Source organism: Engraulis encrasicolus, chromosome 11 (genome assembly GCF_034702125.1).
Source record: "Engraulis encrasicolus isolate BLACKSEA-1 chromosome 11, IST_EnEncr_1.0, whole genome shotgun sequence".
Classification (NCBI taxonomy): Eukaryota; Metazoa; Chordata; class Actinopteri; order Clupeiformes; family Engraulidae; genus Engraulis; species Engraulis encrasicolus.
This window is the reverse complement of record NC_085867.1, coordinates 14,305,412-14,321,097: the sequence shown is the minus strand read 5'-3', so window position 1 is coordinate 14,321,097 and position 15,686 is coordinate 14,305,412. Positions and strand designations below refer to the sequence as shown.

The 15,686-nt window shown below is 41.7% G+C and overlaps 2 protein-coding genes across 4 annotated transcripts in view; one reads left to right on the top strand and one right to left on the bottom strand.

Moving 5' to 3' along the window:
* ogdhb (oxoglutarate dehydrogenase b) overlaps positions 1–5,370 on the top strand; it is a 45,859-nt gene extending 40,489 nt beyond the window's left edge. For both annotated transcript variants that reach the window (XM_063209940.1, XM_063209941.1), the window contains exons 20-23: positions 1,315–1,387; positions 1,673–1,836; positions 2,907–3,061; positions 3,681–5,370. In XM_063209940.1, the coding sequence (XP_063066010.1) occupies positions 1,315–1,387; positions 1,673–1,836; positions 2,907–3,061; positions 3,681–3,801 (513 nt within the window). In that variant the 3' untranslated portion in view covers positions 3,802–5,370. The remainder of the gene's footprint in view (positions 1–1,314; positions 1,388–1,672; positions 1,837–2,906; positions 3,062–3,680) is intronic.
* Positions 5,371–6,895: 1,525 nt separating this feature from the next.
* On the bottom strand, positions 6,896–15,346 carry LOC134458801 (E3 ubiquitin/ISG15 ligase TRIM25-like). Of its 2 annotated transcripts, XM_063211205.1 has the most exons (6): positions 14,746–15,346; positions 12,330–12,425; positions 11,701–11,934; positions 11,100–11,259; positions 10,962–11,018; positions 6,896–7,519 (listed from the first exon to the last, which is right to left on the bottom strand). In XM_063211205.1, coding segments are annotated over exons 1-6 (1,137 nt in total). In that variant the 5' UTR covers positions 15,334–15,346; the 3' UTR covers positions 6,896–7,517. The 2 variants fall into 2 exon arrangements, with proteins under 2 accessions (XP_063067275.1, XP_063067274.1); XM_063211204.1 differs by lacking the exon at positions 6,896–7,519 and having other exon boundaries at positions 10,889–11,018.
* Between the last annotated feature and the right edge of the window lie 340 nt (positions 15,347–15,686).

The window sequence follows — 15,686 nt, the reverse complement described above, 5'->3', positions numbered from 1 at the left end:
GTGAGTGAGACACACGCACATTTGATTACTTTTATTTGAACCCAAGAGACGAGCATTAAGGTACAAGATCCAAATATTTTGGAATAGGCTATTGATTATAAATTATATATGGATAAATAATATTATATATTATAAAATAGAAATGGAGATTAATTTAAATTCATGATTTTATCTCATTTTTAAATGTAATTTCAGTTTTTTTCGTCCGAAAGATTAAGATTTGGAGGGAAATCGCCGCTTATCAAAAAAACGTGCAGAAAACCGTGATGTCAATTTTCTTCAAGAAAACCGTGATGCTCATTTTTTCCAAAACCGCCCAGCCCTACACGGCATGCAGTAAAGACAACATATTGACCTCTATTCCCGTTTCTTAATGTTGTGTTGGGCCTGTTGTCTCTGTGTGCCTGCAGAGAATGTCTAACGTAAGAGAAGGATCACAGGCAGGTGGCCAGGAGTGGCATTGCAGCTATGTTCTCGCTGCCAAGTAAATAATGAATGGGTCCCAATGGGGCTGTATGCTTCTAATAATTGTATCTGCCCGTGTAATTTTTTCCCTGGAAATGATAGACAGGAGTAAGTGAAAGCATTTGCCGACACGTTTGCATCTTGTCAAGTGTTAGATTCTTGAAAATTACCCTTATTTAAACCATAGCAATGACACAACACGTGACAATCGGCTTTACGGCACTTAGCCATTTGTTTTGTAGTTTTAATTCTGACTTCAGATGTCGATGTGTTTAAGTTGTGTTTGGATTGTTGCGGACACCTGTTATTTATTGCATTTAAGGTGGTGGAAAAGCGATAAGTGTAAATAGGGTAAAGGAAATGACAGTGCTCATCCTTAAGAATTTGGGCACCTTCAATTAACATGTTGGACGGTGGTGGGGGGTTTTGAGGTGTGTGACCGTAGATGTCTCTGCGAGGATCAGTCAGAGTACGTCTCTCGTCAGCTCTGGTCGTAAATAGTCGCAGCGATTCCTCAGCCAGCAGGTAATAGCCGAATGCTAGCGTGTTGCAGGACAAAACTAACAAGTATTTGGGAGAACAAAGTCATACAAGGAACATTTAACTTCACTTCTAATACAACTTCCATGATGAGGTACAGCATGTGCACACATCTTTACAAACCAGAGAACAGAACCGTCACAAATCCCTGCTGAGCCATTTAGCCCAATAGGCTCCCATTTATCTTTCACTTGGCTGCGCTCGCCAACGGGGCTACAATGGGAGTCAATGGTAGATTCCGTTCTCTTACTAGACTTTCTCTGTGTGCCACTGACTGCCTCCTGTGTGTGTCTCTCCTTCCTTCTGCAGCTCATTGTGTTCACACCCAAATCCCTCTTGCGCCACCCGGAGGCCAGGTCCAGCTTTGACGACATGCTTCCGGGTAACAAACATTTAATTTCACTCATTTTCCCCCCATTCATTTGGATGATTTGATGTAGTAACTTTGGGTAAATATTAAAATATAATTACACACTATATTAGTTATGGAAAAAGGAATATGGATTATGGAACAAAGTTTGCTAACATCACTATTTAGTTTTCATTTTAAATATTCACGACTTTTTTTGACAACCGTGTGTGTGTGCGTGTGCGTGTGTGTGTGTGCGTCTGCGTGTGCATGTGCGCCTGCGTGTGCACGTGTGTCTGTTCTTGTGTGTATATGTAGGCACACACTACCAGCGCATCATCCCAGACAGTGGTCCGGCGTCCCAGAACCCGGCGGGGGTGAAGCGGGTCATCTTCTGCACAGGCAAGGTCTACTACGAGCTGGCTCGAGAGCGCAAGACCCGCAACATGGAGGACACGGTCGCCATCGTTCGCATCGAGCAGGTACACACACAAACACTCGCACCCATATATACACTGCGTGTAGAATTACTAGGAAAACTATTTTTTGACCATATCGTCCATTTTATGCATATTTTCCAACTCCAACCTGTATGAGCATGAAATCTACTGGATAAAAGCCTTCCAGGTCATGCACATTTATGTAATGAAGGGGGGTGTGATGATCTGTGGACCCATAACCATATATCAGGTATGCGTTTGTTGTTATCCTCTGGAAAAATGGGTCTCAAGAGATCTAAAAAGTCTGTGAACAATTTTAAGTCTTCTGTGGCTATATTGAAATCGCCAAGATATTGCACATGTCATCACAGAACTATGAAAAACACTGTTACAAAGCCTACAGGGTCACAAGAAACATGTTCACAAATGATCTGTCAAAGACAGAAGAATTAAAGGTGAAACTACCAGAAAACTGTTAGCCTGCAGTGCTGTTAATATTCCAGAACTGAAACTTGAGTGTCAAGAAGAGCAAGGTTTTCAGCACTCGGAAACATGGCCAAGGGCCGAAAGCCAGCAGCCACTCAACAAGAAACGAGTGTCAAGAAAATATGCATGAAATGGACAAAAAAAACCCTTGTTTGCCTAGTAATGTTGCACCCAGTGTATGTTGCTGAAGTCCCTGCTGCGGTTCCTTCTCACTTCAGCAGGTGTCCTCACACTCCTTCTCTGAATCTGCTGAATCACATCCCCTTATGTTTTATCTACACGGCGAGACACACACACACACACACACACACACACACACACCACTCTACACCCAAAACACACACAAAGCCCACGACTGAGTTGATGCACACTTCAGGCCTTTCAATCATACTGCATCAGCAATGTAATATGTCTGTGTTTGTTGTGTGCTGCTGCCTCCGTTCCCGTTTCACTTGGAAGAGACACCAAGTACTCAGAGGGGGATCTGCATCAGAAATGTAATATTCCGTGTGTGTGTGTGTGTGTGTGTGTGTGTGTGTGTGTGTGTGTGTGTGTGTGTGTGTGTGTGTGTGTGTGTGTGTGTGTGTGTGTGTGTGTGTGTGTGTGTGTGTGTGTGTTGTGTGCAGCTGTCTCCGTTCCCCTTTGACCTGGTGAAGGCGGAGACTGATAAGTATGCCCAGGCGGACCTGTTGTGGAGTCAGGAGGAGCACAAGAACCAGGGCTACTACGTCTACGTCAAGCCCCGCATACGCACCACCATCGACCGCCAGCGACCCGTATGGTGAGGGCACAGCCCCACACAGCCACCCGACTTACACTCACACTCACACCACACCACACCACACCACAGCAGCTTCAAGCTAGAAATGCATTCATTTTGCATTCTTATTTTATTGTATCCACACCACCATCGACTGCCAGCGACCTGTATGGTGAGAACACTGCCCCATACCCAGACAGCCCCCAGATACTCTCACACACACCACACCACAGCAGCTTCGAGCTAGAAATGCATTTATTTTATTCTATCCACACCACCATTGTCCTCAAGCGACCCATATGATGAGAACACGGCCTCATACCCAGACAGCCCCCAGCTACGCTCACACCACACTTCACCAGCTTCAGAGTGATTGATGGATGTATTGGTTGATTGATTGATCGATCAATTGATTTGTATTTAGTCATTTAGTCATACTTTTTTAAACTTTTGGGCTAATTATAATAAGAATAAGAATAATGATAGTTGCTGCTGTTAATTTTTGTTTCCATGGAATTAGTATTAGAAAAGCTCAGTCTCTAAGTGAGATTCAGGTTATCTTGTCTTTGGAGTTGAAAGAGTCTCTAACGTGTGAGTGTGTGTGTTTTCTCGTGTTTGTTTTCTCGTGTGCCCCCATCAGGTATGCTGGTCGAGGTCCCGCTGCTGCACCCGCCACTGGTAACAAGAAGACTCACCTGCACGAGCTGGATCGATTCCTGGACACCGCCTTCAACCTCAACGCCTTCGAAGGACAGTCCTAGCCCTCCTCCCCCTCCGCTATACTCTCCCCCATCCCCAGAACACCTACCCCTCCTGCACAAGCCACTGCATACCCCCCTGACTACAGCACCCCTCTCCCACCTTCCCACCCCAGCCCTGCAACATAAATATATATTAAATATATACATACGTTTTATTTAAACGGCCAGATGCTACTGGAGTTCTTAGGACCGCTTGTCCTAACGGTGTGTCCTTAAAACAAACTGCCCCGAGAGAGCAATAAATTCCCAGATCATAACAACCACCACCATCTTCATACACGGATACACAACATTTGAGACACAAACGCAAAACACAAAAGGTGTGCACACACGCCTCAGCATCACCTCCCCACATACACACACACACAGACAGACGCACAAGTCGGTAACAACTGCTCCACTTGCACATCTAGTCTCCTGACTGCCCCATCTGTGGCCAGTGGTGGGCTAAATCTAGAAGGTTCACTTGGTCCCTGTATAGCGTGTGGCTTACTGACAGTGATGGACAACCTAGATTCATTAGTTATACAAGCCAGTGTCACACACCCCAAATGACCTGGTTTTACCTGTGCTTATCGCCTGGCCTCCATTTCGATATAGATGTAGAATATTATATGCTGCGTTGACCACCACTTAATTTCGGAACAAATGGTTCAAGTTAAATCACCGCCACATTTAGCGGGTATAAGGTTTCCATCAATTGGTGATATGGTGATGCACACATTAACCTGCAGGTGGCGGTGAAACAAAATCTATGAAAAACACAAGATGCCAGACCAAGATGGCGGTGCCCAACGAAAAGGCTGAATGCAGCATCTAGTGCTCTGTAGCTATGGTTTAAGTACGGCAATCGCCTGGTTGAATATGGACTACGTGCCACTGGGTTGTAACTACGTAATGAATCCAGGTTGTCCATCACTGCTTACTGATCAGTCATCTCTGTATAGTGGCAGAGTGCATGTTTTAGATACAGCTCCTCTGATCCTGGCCTACCCAACTCAATCCAACAGCACTTCAAAAGGGGACAACGGCACAGTTTGATATACCCTCATCGTAGGCATGGTTGGACCCTGCTTGGCGCAACCCCTGTAGCTATACATAGGAGGTGATCACTGAAAAGCTAGCTTGACTAAGGTATTAGCAGGCCTATGCATTGGCATTTGTTGTCCTTTCAGGCCTGTGTGTGGTGGGAGTTTTAGTATGTTTATTTTCCAAATGCATTCTGGGAGTTAGTGTGCTTCTGTTTGCTTCTGGCCGTGTTTTTTGACCTCATGACAGCCCTCTCTGGATAACTCTGCATTTGTTTATTTTTTATTACAATAATTATTATTATTATTGCTATTTATGTTATGACTGTATACACTTAAGGAGCACTGCAGAAAAAAGAAGGAAAAAAACATTATAGAAAAGACGAAAAAAATGCTATTTTTGCTATTTTTAGGGGGACACCTCTTCAGACGCACACTTGAGTCCTCCAAACAGGGGGTTTGTGGCTTATTTGATGAGTTGACAGGTTTTACGACGAAATTAAGAGGAATGTATGTAACAATAAACCTTTTTTTTCATGTATCAACGTTGTTGGTAAATTATTGTCATGAGATCCTCCGCCTGGTCAAATGAAATTGACACCAAAAAAAAGGTTGCATACTAATATGTTGTTGGAGCACCTTTAGCGGTTGGATTACAGTTGGAGCACCTTTTACTGTAATTATGGCACACATTTGCTATATTTTATACATATACAGTCCTTGCCAAGTCTGTTTCTGACTAGTTTTGTCGACTAATACATGTTGAACAGCTAATAACTTCCCATTAATCAATTGGCTTCAGAAGTCGCTCTTATGAAAGCTACAACCCTCCCAAATTAAGTGATGCACAAAAAATGAATTTGTTGCACGGAAGAAAGATTAACCATTTAATGAATGCAGAAAGGTCAGATTTTGGCAAGACAAGTTTTGTCGCCTAAAGAGAATAATGTGAAAAATTAGCAGATAAATCACTTCAAATACACAAATACCCAGATCAGGTGTCATATACTTCACACTGAATCACTTTTAGCTCTTTAGAAAATCAGCCTTAGCCACACGTGGATGTGTGTTTAGGGGTCATTGTCAAGTTGTAAAACACAATGAAAAACAATGAAGGGTAATGGTAACATTCGCTATTTGTACAGCAATGAATCTGTGTATTCATGATTAAATCGATGACAGTAAAACAGCTCTCAAACACCATCAGCACTCCTGTATAAGAGCTGTACCCCTACCATATTTCACCTTAGACTTTTATTGAAAACCTGCAGCAACTTTGTAATGGGCAGGAGAATTTCTTCTCTAGTTTTTTCTCTACGAGTCTGGGGTCGGATTGAACCGTCTTGATTGCCACATCCAGCCCCCGGGCCTCGTGTTCGACACCCCTGATTTACCCTCACGTGTCGGAGATCTGGACTCGTATGTAGAAGATCCAACCCCACGTGACGGAGATCTGGTCTTGTATGTTGCAGACCTAGCCTCATACGAGGCAGTCATGGGTGAGCGGTTAGGGCGTCAGACTTGCATCCCAGAGGTTGCCGGTTCGACTCCCGACCCGCCAGGTTGGTGGGGGGAGTAATCAACCAGTGCTCTCCCCCATCCTCCTCCATGACTGAGGTACCCTGAGCATGGTACCGTCCCACCGCACTGCTCCCCATGGGGCAGGCATAAAATGGCATAAAATGCAATTTCGTTGTGTACAATGTGCAGTGTTCACTTGTGTGCTGTGGAGTGCTGTGTCACAATGACAATGGGAGTTGGAGTTTCCCAATGGGCTTTCACTTTTTCACTTTATAGGTTGGAGATCTGGTCTTGTATGTTGCAGACCTAGATCTGGTATCATAGGTTGAGGATCTAGCCTCACGTGTTGGAGATCTGGTATCATGGGTTGAGGATCTAGCCTCACGTGTTGGAGATCTGGGGTGAATTTCTCAAAACCAAAGTTGCTAACTACATTAGCTACTTTGCGGTTTTCTATGCATTTTCCCATTGGCAACTACCGAAGTTGCTAACAGGCTAACAACTTCTCTTTTGAGAAGCTCACCCCAGGTATCATAGGTTGAGGATCTAGCCTCACGTGTTGGAGATCTGGTATCATGGGTTGAGGATCTAGCCTCACGTGTTGGAGATCTGGTATCATGGGTTGAGGATCTAGCCTCACGTGTTGGAGATCTGGTATCATGGGTTGAGGATCTAGCCTCACGTGTTGGAGATCTGGTATCATGGGTTGAGGATCTAGCCTCACGTGTTGGAGATCTGGTATCATGGGTTGAGGATGTAGCCTCATGTGTTGAGGAACAGTGCTCGTGTCTTGACACTTCTGGGTGTCTTGTGGTTTCAGGCTTATCTGTCGGGGGTCTTTGGTGCTGTGAGGGTGCCCTCATGGCCGTAGCACCAGGACTCTCATCCCTCCGCCGCCGTTCTGGAGGCCCACCCTCAGCACCTGGTTCAGGCCTATCACCTGATCTCAAGGCTCCAGATCCAGATCCACTTGAGGCTCCAGCTACTGGTGTGGGGGCCGGGCTCTGAAAACTAGTGGCTTCATTTATAGACACTTGCAGCGATCCATTGGTGAAGTCGATGAGGATTTCATCTTTTCTGCGTTTTGATTGACCATCCTGAGGCTGATTGCAGCTTGCATCAAACATGAGACAATCTCTCATCTGTCGAGTGTCATTTCTGTTAGGCTTCTGCACACAAACACACATAGACATCACATGTATGTTAGAATCTAAACAATGTGTGATAATCCAGAAAAAAATAATTTACAGAATAATTATTTCCTAAGTGTTAATGAATGATTTACTATGTGTTTATAAATCGTTAAAAAGACCACTATTCTTAAGTGCTACCAATGCATTTTTGTGTTAGAGTAGAAATATCAATTCCATATTACTTTTTAAATAACACACTGTTTCACGCGTATATACGTCAATAATTTTATAAGGATTTCACCAATCTGTCTTGCATCTATGAAACATACTTTCATCCGTTCATTTGTAGGCACTTGCAATGTTTCAGAGGTAAAGTCAATTGTATATGGTGGGAGTCTGGGGTCCTGTGTGGATGCCCGGGTAACGGGAAAAGCAGCTCTCTCGGCGCTCCGCCATTTCCCTGGAGGCACATTCTCAGTACGCGACCCCGGCCTTTTGTTTGACTTAGAGGCCCAACCTCTGCTGTGATGGTCCATCTACACAAAAACACGGTGATACAAACAGGGCCTTTCTTATTTGCCTACAGTTTTTCTCAATTGGTTTCATACATTTCTCGAATCTCTCTCGCAATTTGCAAAACATTCATTCTCAAAACAGCTTTAACAAATGGCAATACACCATGGATGACCTGCAAAACCAAGTCTCTTGCTCAAAATCCAAAGTTTGTCATTCAAAGGCAAGTTTTTGTGTCAATGAACGTGTCAGTGCCAGCATAATGGTTAGTCATTGTGTCATAGTGTATGGACAAGCTAGTCAAATCGGGTTGTCATGTTGTCAATTGACTAGTACACTCTTGATGATCTTTTCTGAAGCTTAATGTTGTTTAGATTGGATGGGAAATGTAAATTCGACTTTATATTACATTGATCCAGTAACACTTTATTTTAGGGATAGATCTATAAGCACTAACACATACAATGTTAATGCCTGTATAAGTAACTTGTAAGGCATGTACTAAGCAAAATCAGACAGTTGTTAGACATTTATTAGCAAATGTCTTGTTCATGCACAGTTAAGCATTTATTACTAATATAACCTTAGTAAGGACCAGTAAGCCTATATTTCTATTTATTTGTAAGTAATAAGTGCCAGAATACAATGTGTATAAGCTCCCGACACACTGTGTGAACAAACCCTGAACAGTGTGAAAACAAATGTGGAATAAGGGTCCCTATTCTAAAGTGAAGCATTGCTCAGTCCAGATGTCCTAGAGCCCCCACACTGCCAAGGGCCAACAATAACCAGGCCCGCACAACCTATGCCTTCCCCCTGATTAGCAACGTGTAAAGATATAACATTTAAATTACTATTTTATAATCCATTTGATCATAATATCTACTCTTCTCTCAATATTGTTGTCTAGTAACAGGAGCTATTATATAGCAAGGATTGGACATGCCCTTCTCCAATGACAGTGGGGTGGTGAGACATTTTTTTTCATGTACCACTTAGTTTTAATTGTAAAAACCCTACAATAAATGTAGAATATTAGGAAGAGTAATAGTTTTGAAGCAAAACGTAACTATTCCTTTGTGATAATTAAGTTAATGTTTGTGAATATGCAGTACATGATGGGTACGCAATCTATAGAGAACCAGCTCTGAGCCTACCTACAGTACGTCTTTGGCTCCTCCCCTCACTCGTGCAATTTAGTTGTTATCCAAACAATTTGCCATGTACGTAACAACAGAAATATTATTATAATTGCTGCATTGGCCATGCATTGCATTTCTGACAAAGGGCGTGCCCATCATGCACTGCACTTCTTAGAACTACATTTAAATTAACTTATTTATCAAAAAGGAATAGCTTAGTTTTGCTTCCAAACTATTACTCATGGTTATTTTCTGCATTTATTGTAGGGTTTTTATAATTAAAACTAATAAACATGTAATCCTGTCAATTGTGTATAATATACAGTACTGTATGGGTTAACATACAGTATGCTATATCTGTTTAAGTTTACTTTGTGGCACTTAAAATAACAATCATTTTAAAGAGCTTCATCAACACTTTGTAAGTAATGAACTAACTATCAAAGAAAGAAAAAAATGTTTGTAAATATGTTAACACAACAGACACAGTACAGCTGTAGCAGTCCTGGAAGTTATACTGTAGTCCTCTATAGCTATGACTTGAACCCACTGGCTAAAGAGGTGTCCAACAAACAAACTGGCCACTTTATACATGGATTTCACAACGCAACCTTGTTAGTATGTGGTTGGAACCCCTTTTGCTTTCAGAACTGCCTTAACTGCCTGCAACAATATTCAGGTAATACTAAGGGGCCAGGAAAATCCCCTACACAATTACACCACCAGCCTGAACTGTTTTTTTAATTTAGGGCTTTTTTGCTTTTATTTGATAGGACAGTTCGAGATGGTGACAGGATGCAAGTGGGAGAGAGATATTGGGGAGGATCAGCAAATGACCCGGACCGGAATCGAACTCGGGTCGCCAGCGTAGCAACCCAGTGCCCTACCGACTGAACTGTTCATTCAAGACAGGGTGGATCATGTTGACGTCAAATTCTGACCCTAATATTCAAGCATTGCAGCAGAAATTGAGACTCATTACACCAGCCAACATTTTCCAATCTTTGTAAATGCAAGTGATTGGGACACCAGGCTGATCATTTGGATAGGTGAGCGAAAACTTTTGGTAATATAGTGCATTACCGGAATGAAAACACCTTTTTACCTTTATCATCATTTTTTTGGGTTTAAACCTTATATGTACCCAACTATTCACCTCCCCATCATCAACTGCTGTAAGCACTTGACTAAATTTATAATTAAGGAGTACAGGTCTAACGGTTACAAGTAATATCTTTTCTCAGGGAACAGCTTGGGATGATATTTGCCCTTTTTATGTTCTTATGAAACAACAATATGCATGTGCACTCACCGGCCACTTCACAGATTCCCCAAAGTCTTGCGCACAGGAATCTGTAGCAGAGTGAACAAATCATCACAATCAGTTTGTTTTTATGTTATGCATGCATCAACCATTTAGCCTATAACATTAATATTTGCCCACTGGTTTAACCCATTGATGCCTAAAGCACCTGCAAAAAACGCCTACTGAATGCCGAAGCCCTTGTTGGGAGAGTTGCCCTCAGCCTATAAAAACCTAAATATCTCAGCCCCTGATGCACATAAAAACATGAAATAAGTCATATTTTAAACCCAAAGACCCTCGTCTAGCATTAGAATGTGTTCGTTCAGCTGTAACATCCTCACATTTTTATTCAAAAAGCTAAAATCTCAAGAGACTGAATGCAGCGTATATGTCGCTCCAGGCAACAAAGGTCAAACAACATATACGAGTCATCAGGCTAAATGGGTGAAAATACTGTATTAGTCTGTCTGCCTGTCTGTCTCTTTCTCTTTAAATATTTATGTAGACTTTTACTTACATTCAAGGGAATCCTGCTTTGTCTCAGACTCGGTTCTAAAAATGGTGATTCGTTCACCTATAAGAAGAAATATACTAGTTAAAAACATTCTTAGTCTGTCAAAAATATGTTAAGTAAGTTATTTCCCATTTACATTACCAGTTTTAGTTATGTCCTGCAGTCCCTGGTGGAGCTCATGCTGCAGCTTCTCTTTGAGCATTGAGCAGCTGTCACTCACACTCTCAAAAAGCACATCTGTTCGCACTGAGCATGCAGATGGATTGTCAGATGTAGTGAAGGCACACAGAGACTGGAAACTCTAGAAAATGCAAAACAAAAATGTCTGAATTGAAGTGCATAACCAACCACTGAGTAAGTTCTGTTGTTCAGAAATACGTAAAGTATCCACCAGAGTCAGGCCAACTAAATTAACTAGATAAGATGAGCTCAACAACTAAGGTGACAGCTTTGCTTGACTCTATGGCCTACTACACTTTTCACTTATCAAGACCACAACCTTTTTATGTACAACCTTCAACAAGGCATAATTCTGTAGTTATGTTCGTACCGTATAGTCAAATATTACTGTACCTAGTCAAAATATATTCACAATTCATTCAAATGCTTTTGGTATCAAACTACTAACTGAACTGAAATATTACCATGTGTTTTCCAGATTGTATTCTTTGATAACTGATTAGGTAAATGTTATCACTTTCTTACCAATTGTTTGTAATAGGCTACTATGGTGCCAGAGTACCTTGAGAAAATAGATGTTATTTGCACTTTGTGAGAACTGCTCCAGCTCAGTCAGTTTCATCTTCAGCTCTGCGATCTCCTGTTCCAGTGTCTCCTTGAGTTCTTCAGCATGACTCACATCAGCCCTCTCCTGATCTCTGATCAGCTTTGTCACCTCAGAGCATCTTTTCTCAATAGAGTCCATCATCTCAGTGAAGATCCTCTCACTGTTCTCCACTGCCGCATCAGCAGAACACTGTTGGCATACACACTGCATATTTAGACATTTTAGACATTTTCTATCTGTTACAAAATATCTAAATAGCTAGATGCATCTTAGTTGCAGGTGTCAAAAGTAAACGTAAATTCATGTTGTACTGTAAGTACAACACCAAGTACAACACCACAACATGATATCACATAGTTGTTACACCATTTACTCCATTGTACCTAATGAAGTACTGGTAGATAAACAAATTTGATCCAGTCAGCAGAGTCAGATGACGGTAAGAAATGTACACAGGCCTACTGGTTACTCAGATAAGTTACCTGTGTTGGAAGGAGACCGTTTCTTTGTTTTCTTTTACTTTTACCTTTACTTTTGGAACCTCAGCAGGAGCAATCTCCAGTCTCATGTGATTGAAAACTTACTTGAAGCGTTTTCACAGCACTTCCTAAGTCTTGAAGATGACTTTCTTTTTCTTTGATGATCTTTTGGAATTTTCTCTGAGTTTCCCCCACTTCTGGCTAAAAAAAAAAGATGTTTCTTATGTCAAATATCCACTTGTAGAGAGTTACTTGTGCACAATCCCTGGTGCTGAACAAAAATATTACGTATTTTTTGTAATTATTATTAGTCTCTTAAGTAAGTAAGTATGCCTTTAATAATCCCGCCATGGGGAAATTCGTTTGTTGCAGCAGTAACATACAGATTGTGCAGAGACAGTAGACAGTGTACATACAACAACACAGGATAAATACTTAAAAAAGATGTTAGGGGAAAATATAAATGTCTCTGTTAAAAACCACAACAACAAGTACATTAGTAAAAGTGAAAGTGCATTGTAAAAAGTGCATTAGCAGCTTCATAAAATGGAGGAGAGGGTGCTAGGACAATAATAAATAAGTAAGTTAAAAAGTTAAAAAGATAAAAAGACCATCACTACCATCACTACCACCACCACCACCATCATCATCATCATCATCATCATCATCATCATCACCACCATCATCATCATCATCATCATCCCCAAGGCTACCGCAGGGACTTAGTGTTATTATATAGTCTGACTGCAGAGGGAAGAAAGGCCCTGCGGTACCTCTCTGTTCTGCAGTTTGGGTGGAGGAGTCTACTGCTCAGTGGGCTCAGCAGGGCTGCCACTGTTCCATGCAGGGGGTGGTTGGTGTTACCCAGGATTGATGACTGTTTTGTCACCATCCTCCTGTCCCCCACTATTTCCTCAGGGTCAAGGCTGCGGCCCAGAACAGAGCCAGCCTTCTTCACCAGTTTGATGAGTTTCTTTGCCTCAGCTGCTGTGATGCTGCTGCCCCAGCACACCACCCCATAGAACACAACAGAGGAGACCACAGAGTCGTAGAAGGTCCTCAGTAGGTTTTGTTGAACCCCAAAGGACCTCAGTCTCCGCAACAGGTGGAGTCTACTCTGGCCTTTCTTGTAGAGAGCCTGGGTGTTGTCAGTCCAGTCTAATTTTTTATTGAGGTGAACTCCAAGGTATTTGTACGTGTCCACAATGTCTATATCAATACCCTGGATGTTTACTGGTAAGAGAGGGGATTATTATGTCAAATATACCATATGGATACCACTTGGATCATGCTGGTTATGGTTTTGGATAGTGGCTTGTTACAAGTAAGGTATAAGAGTTAATTAACGCCTGTTGCATAAACAAGCAATGTCTTTTGGATTATATACATATACATGCACATTATCTGAATGAAAATGTAATAATACAACTCAAAAAGTCAGGTTCAATAAATTAACCAGAAGAAAACTAAATTAACAGTCTTTCATGGAAAAGGATATGTAAGTTGTGATTTTTTTTTTCAGATGAGTGAACTGATCATTCATGAGCACCACGAAATAAGCAAAGAGTGGAGTTGGGTAGCAAAGGAGCGAGCCCTACACAGATGTTTTATAAGGAGATGAACAGATCAGCTGCTGATGTCTTTCTTGATTAAATTAAATGGAAGTCATTACAGAATATGCTTCATAGTAGCCTTTTCAAATTATTGGAGTGTTTTTTTAAAGTTCAAGTATGTACATTTTTTTAGCAGTTTATTCAAGTTAATTTAAAGGCACACTGTGTCAGATGGTGGCCAGAGTAGGTATTGCAACGATGCTGCTCATTGAAACTGTGCTGTTTACTGCCAAATTTGATCTTTTCATTAATATTTACTAAATAATGAACTAATATTTTAAAGTCTGACCAAAACATAGTAAGTTTTGCAGCTAAAAATGTCCATTTCTGGAAATTCAAAATGGCAGACAATGGAGAAGATCACCCTTTTCATGTCTGAAATATGCCATTTTCCCATTCATAATGAAGGCTACTTAGAATTTGATTGTGGTGGTGAGTATTCATGAAAATTTAACATTTTTGAATGGACACCATTCATTTTGTAAATAAACAACTAAACATATCGCACAGTGCACCTTTAAGTCATTTAGGCTGACCTTTCACAATTACTGTCTTTTTCATGTATATTCACCACCAATTTCTATGTAGCCTATTCACCATGACTTGGAATTTACACTTCTCATCAGAGGTGTCAAAAGTAAAAGTAAATTCATGGTGTATGTCCTACACCTGTGTTGTTACTAAAAAACACTAAAACCCAACCAGTGCAAAGTGAGCTGATCTTAAGTGCACAGGTCTGCTGGTTACTCCGATAAGCTACCTTAGTTAAACGTTTTTTTTTACTTTTACTTTTGACACCTCTGCTTTTCATACATGATTAGGTTGATCATATATCAGCCATTTTAAATGATCACTTATAGACATATTTGGCAACAAAATGTAGCCTACTGTAATGCTGTGTTTCTCACCTGTTTCTCTGTCCTCTCTGCTGCAACTGAAACTGTATCGTGTCCTCTGTGTGTATCCATGACACACAACATGCATATGCATGTCTGATCAGTGCGACAGAAGAGCTCAAACAATTTATCATGATCAGGACAGATGAGATCTTCTACTTTACCAGCAGTATCAATCACTTTGTGTCTTGTGCCTGGGTTGAGATCGTTATGAGCTCTGAGGTGAGTTTCACAGTAAGATGCCAGGCATGTCAGACAGGACTTGACAGCCTTCTGCTTTCTCCCAGAGCAGACGTCACACTCCACGTCTCCAGGTCCAACATAGCAGTGGACCGCCGGTGTAGACTTGAGTCCCAGGCGCTTCAGCTTGTCCACCACGTCAGCCAGGACTGTGTTTCTGCCCAGGACTGGTCTTGGATAGAAGGTCTGTCTGCACTGTGGGCAGGTGCAGACTCGCTTTGGATCCTGTTGATCCCAGCAGTCTGTGATACAAGCCATACAGAAACTATGTCCACAGGGTAAAGTTGTCACATCCTTTAGCAGATCCAGGCAGATTGGACAACTGAACTCATCCTCACTCCAAACGCTGGCTTCGGCCATTTTGGCAAACTCTCTGCCTCGTCTTTGCCTTCCCCTTCAGTAATGTGCGGAGTCACACAGTGAAGAAAGTGGAAAACTTTACTTTCGTTTCACATGAAAGAGCAGAACAGAGGGAGTGGCTTTTTTAAGTCAGATATCCTGTTGTGTGTGTGTGTGTGTGTGTGTGTGTGTGTGTGTGTGAGAGAGAGAGAGAGAGAGAGAGAGAGAGAGAAAGAGAGAGAAAACAGTATGACATTGAATGTGAATAATGTGAGTCTTCAAAATTCGAATGGCTTGAAGATAAAAACTTTTCCTGGGTCTTATGCCTCTTTTCCACTGCAGGTTTTCTGGTAGGCCTACAGCTCGACACAGCG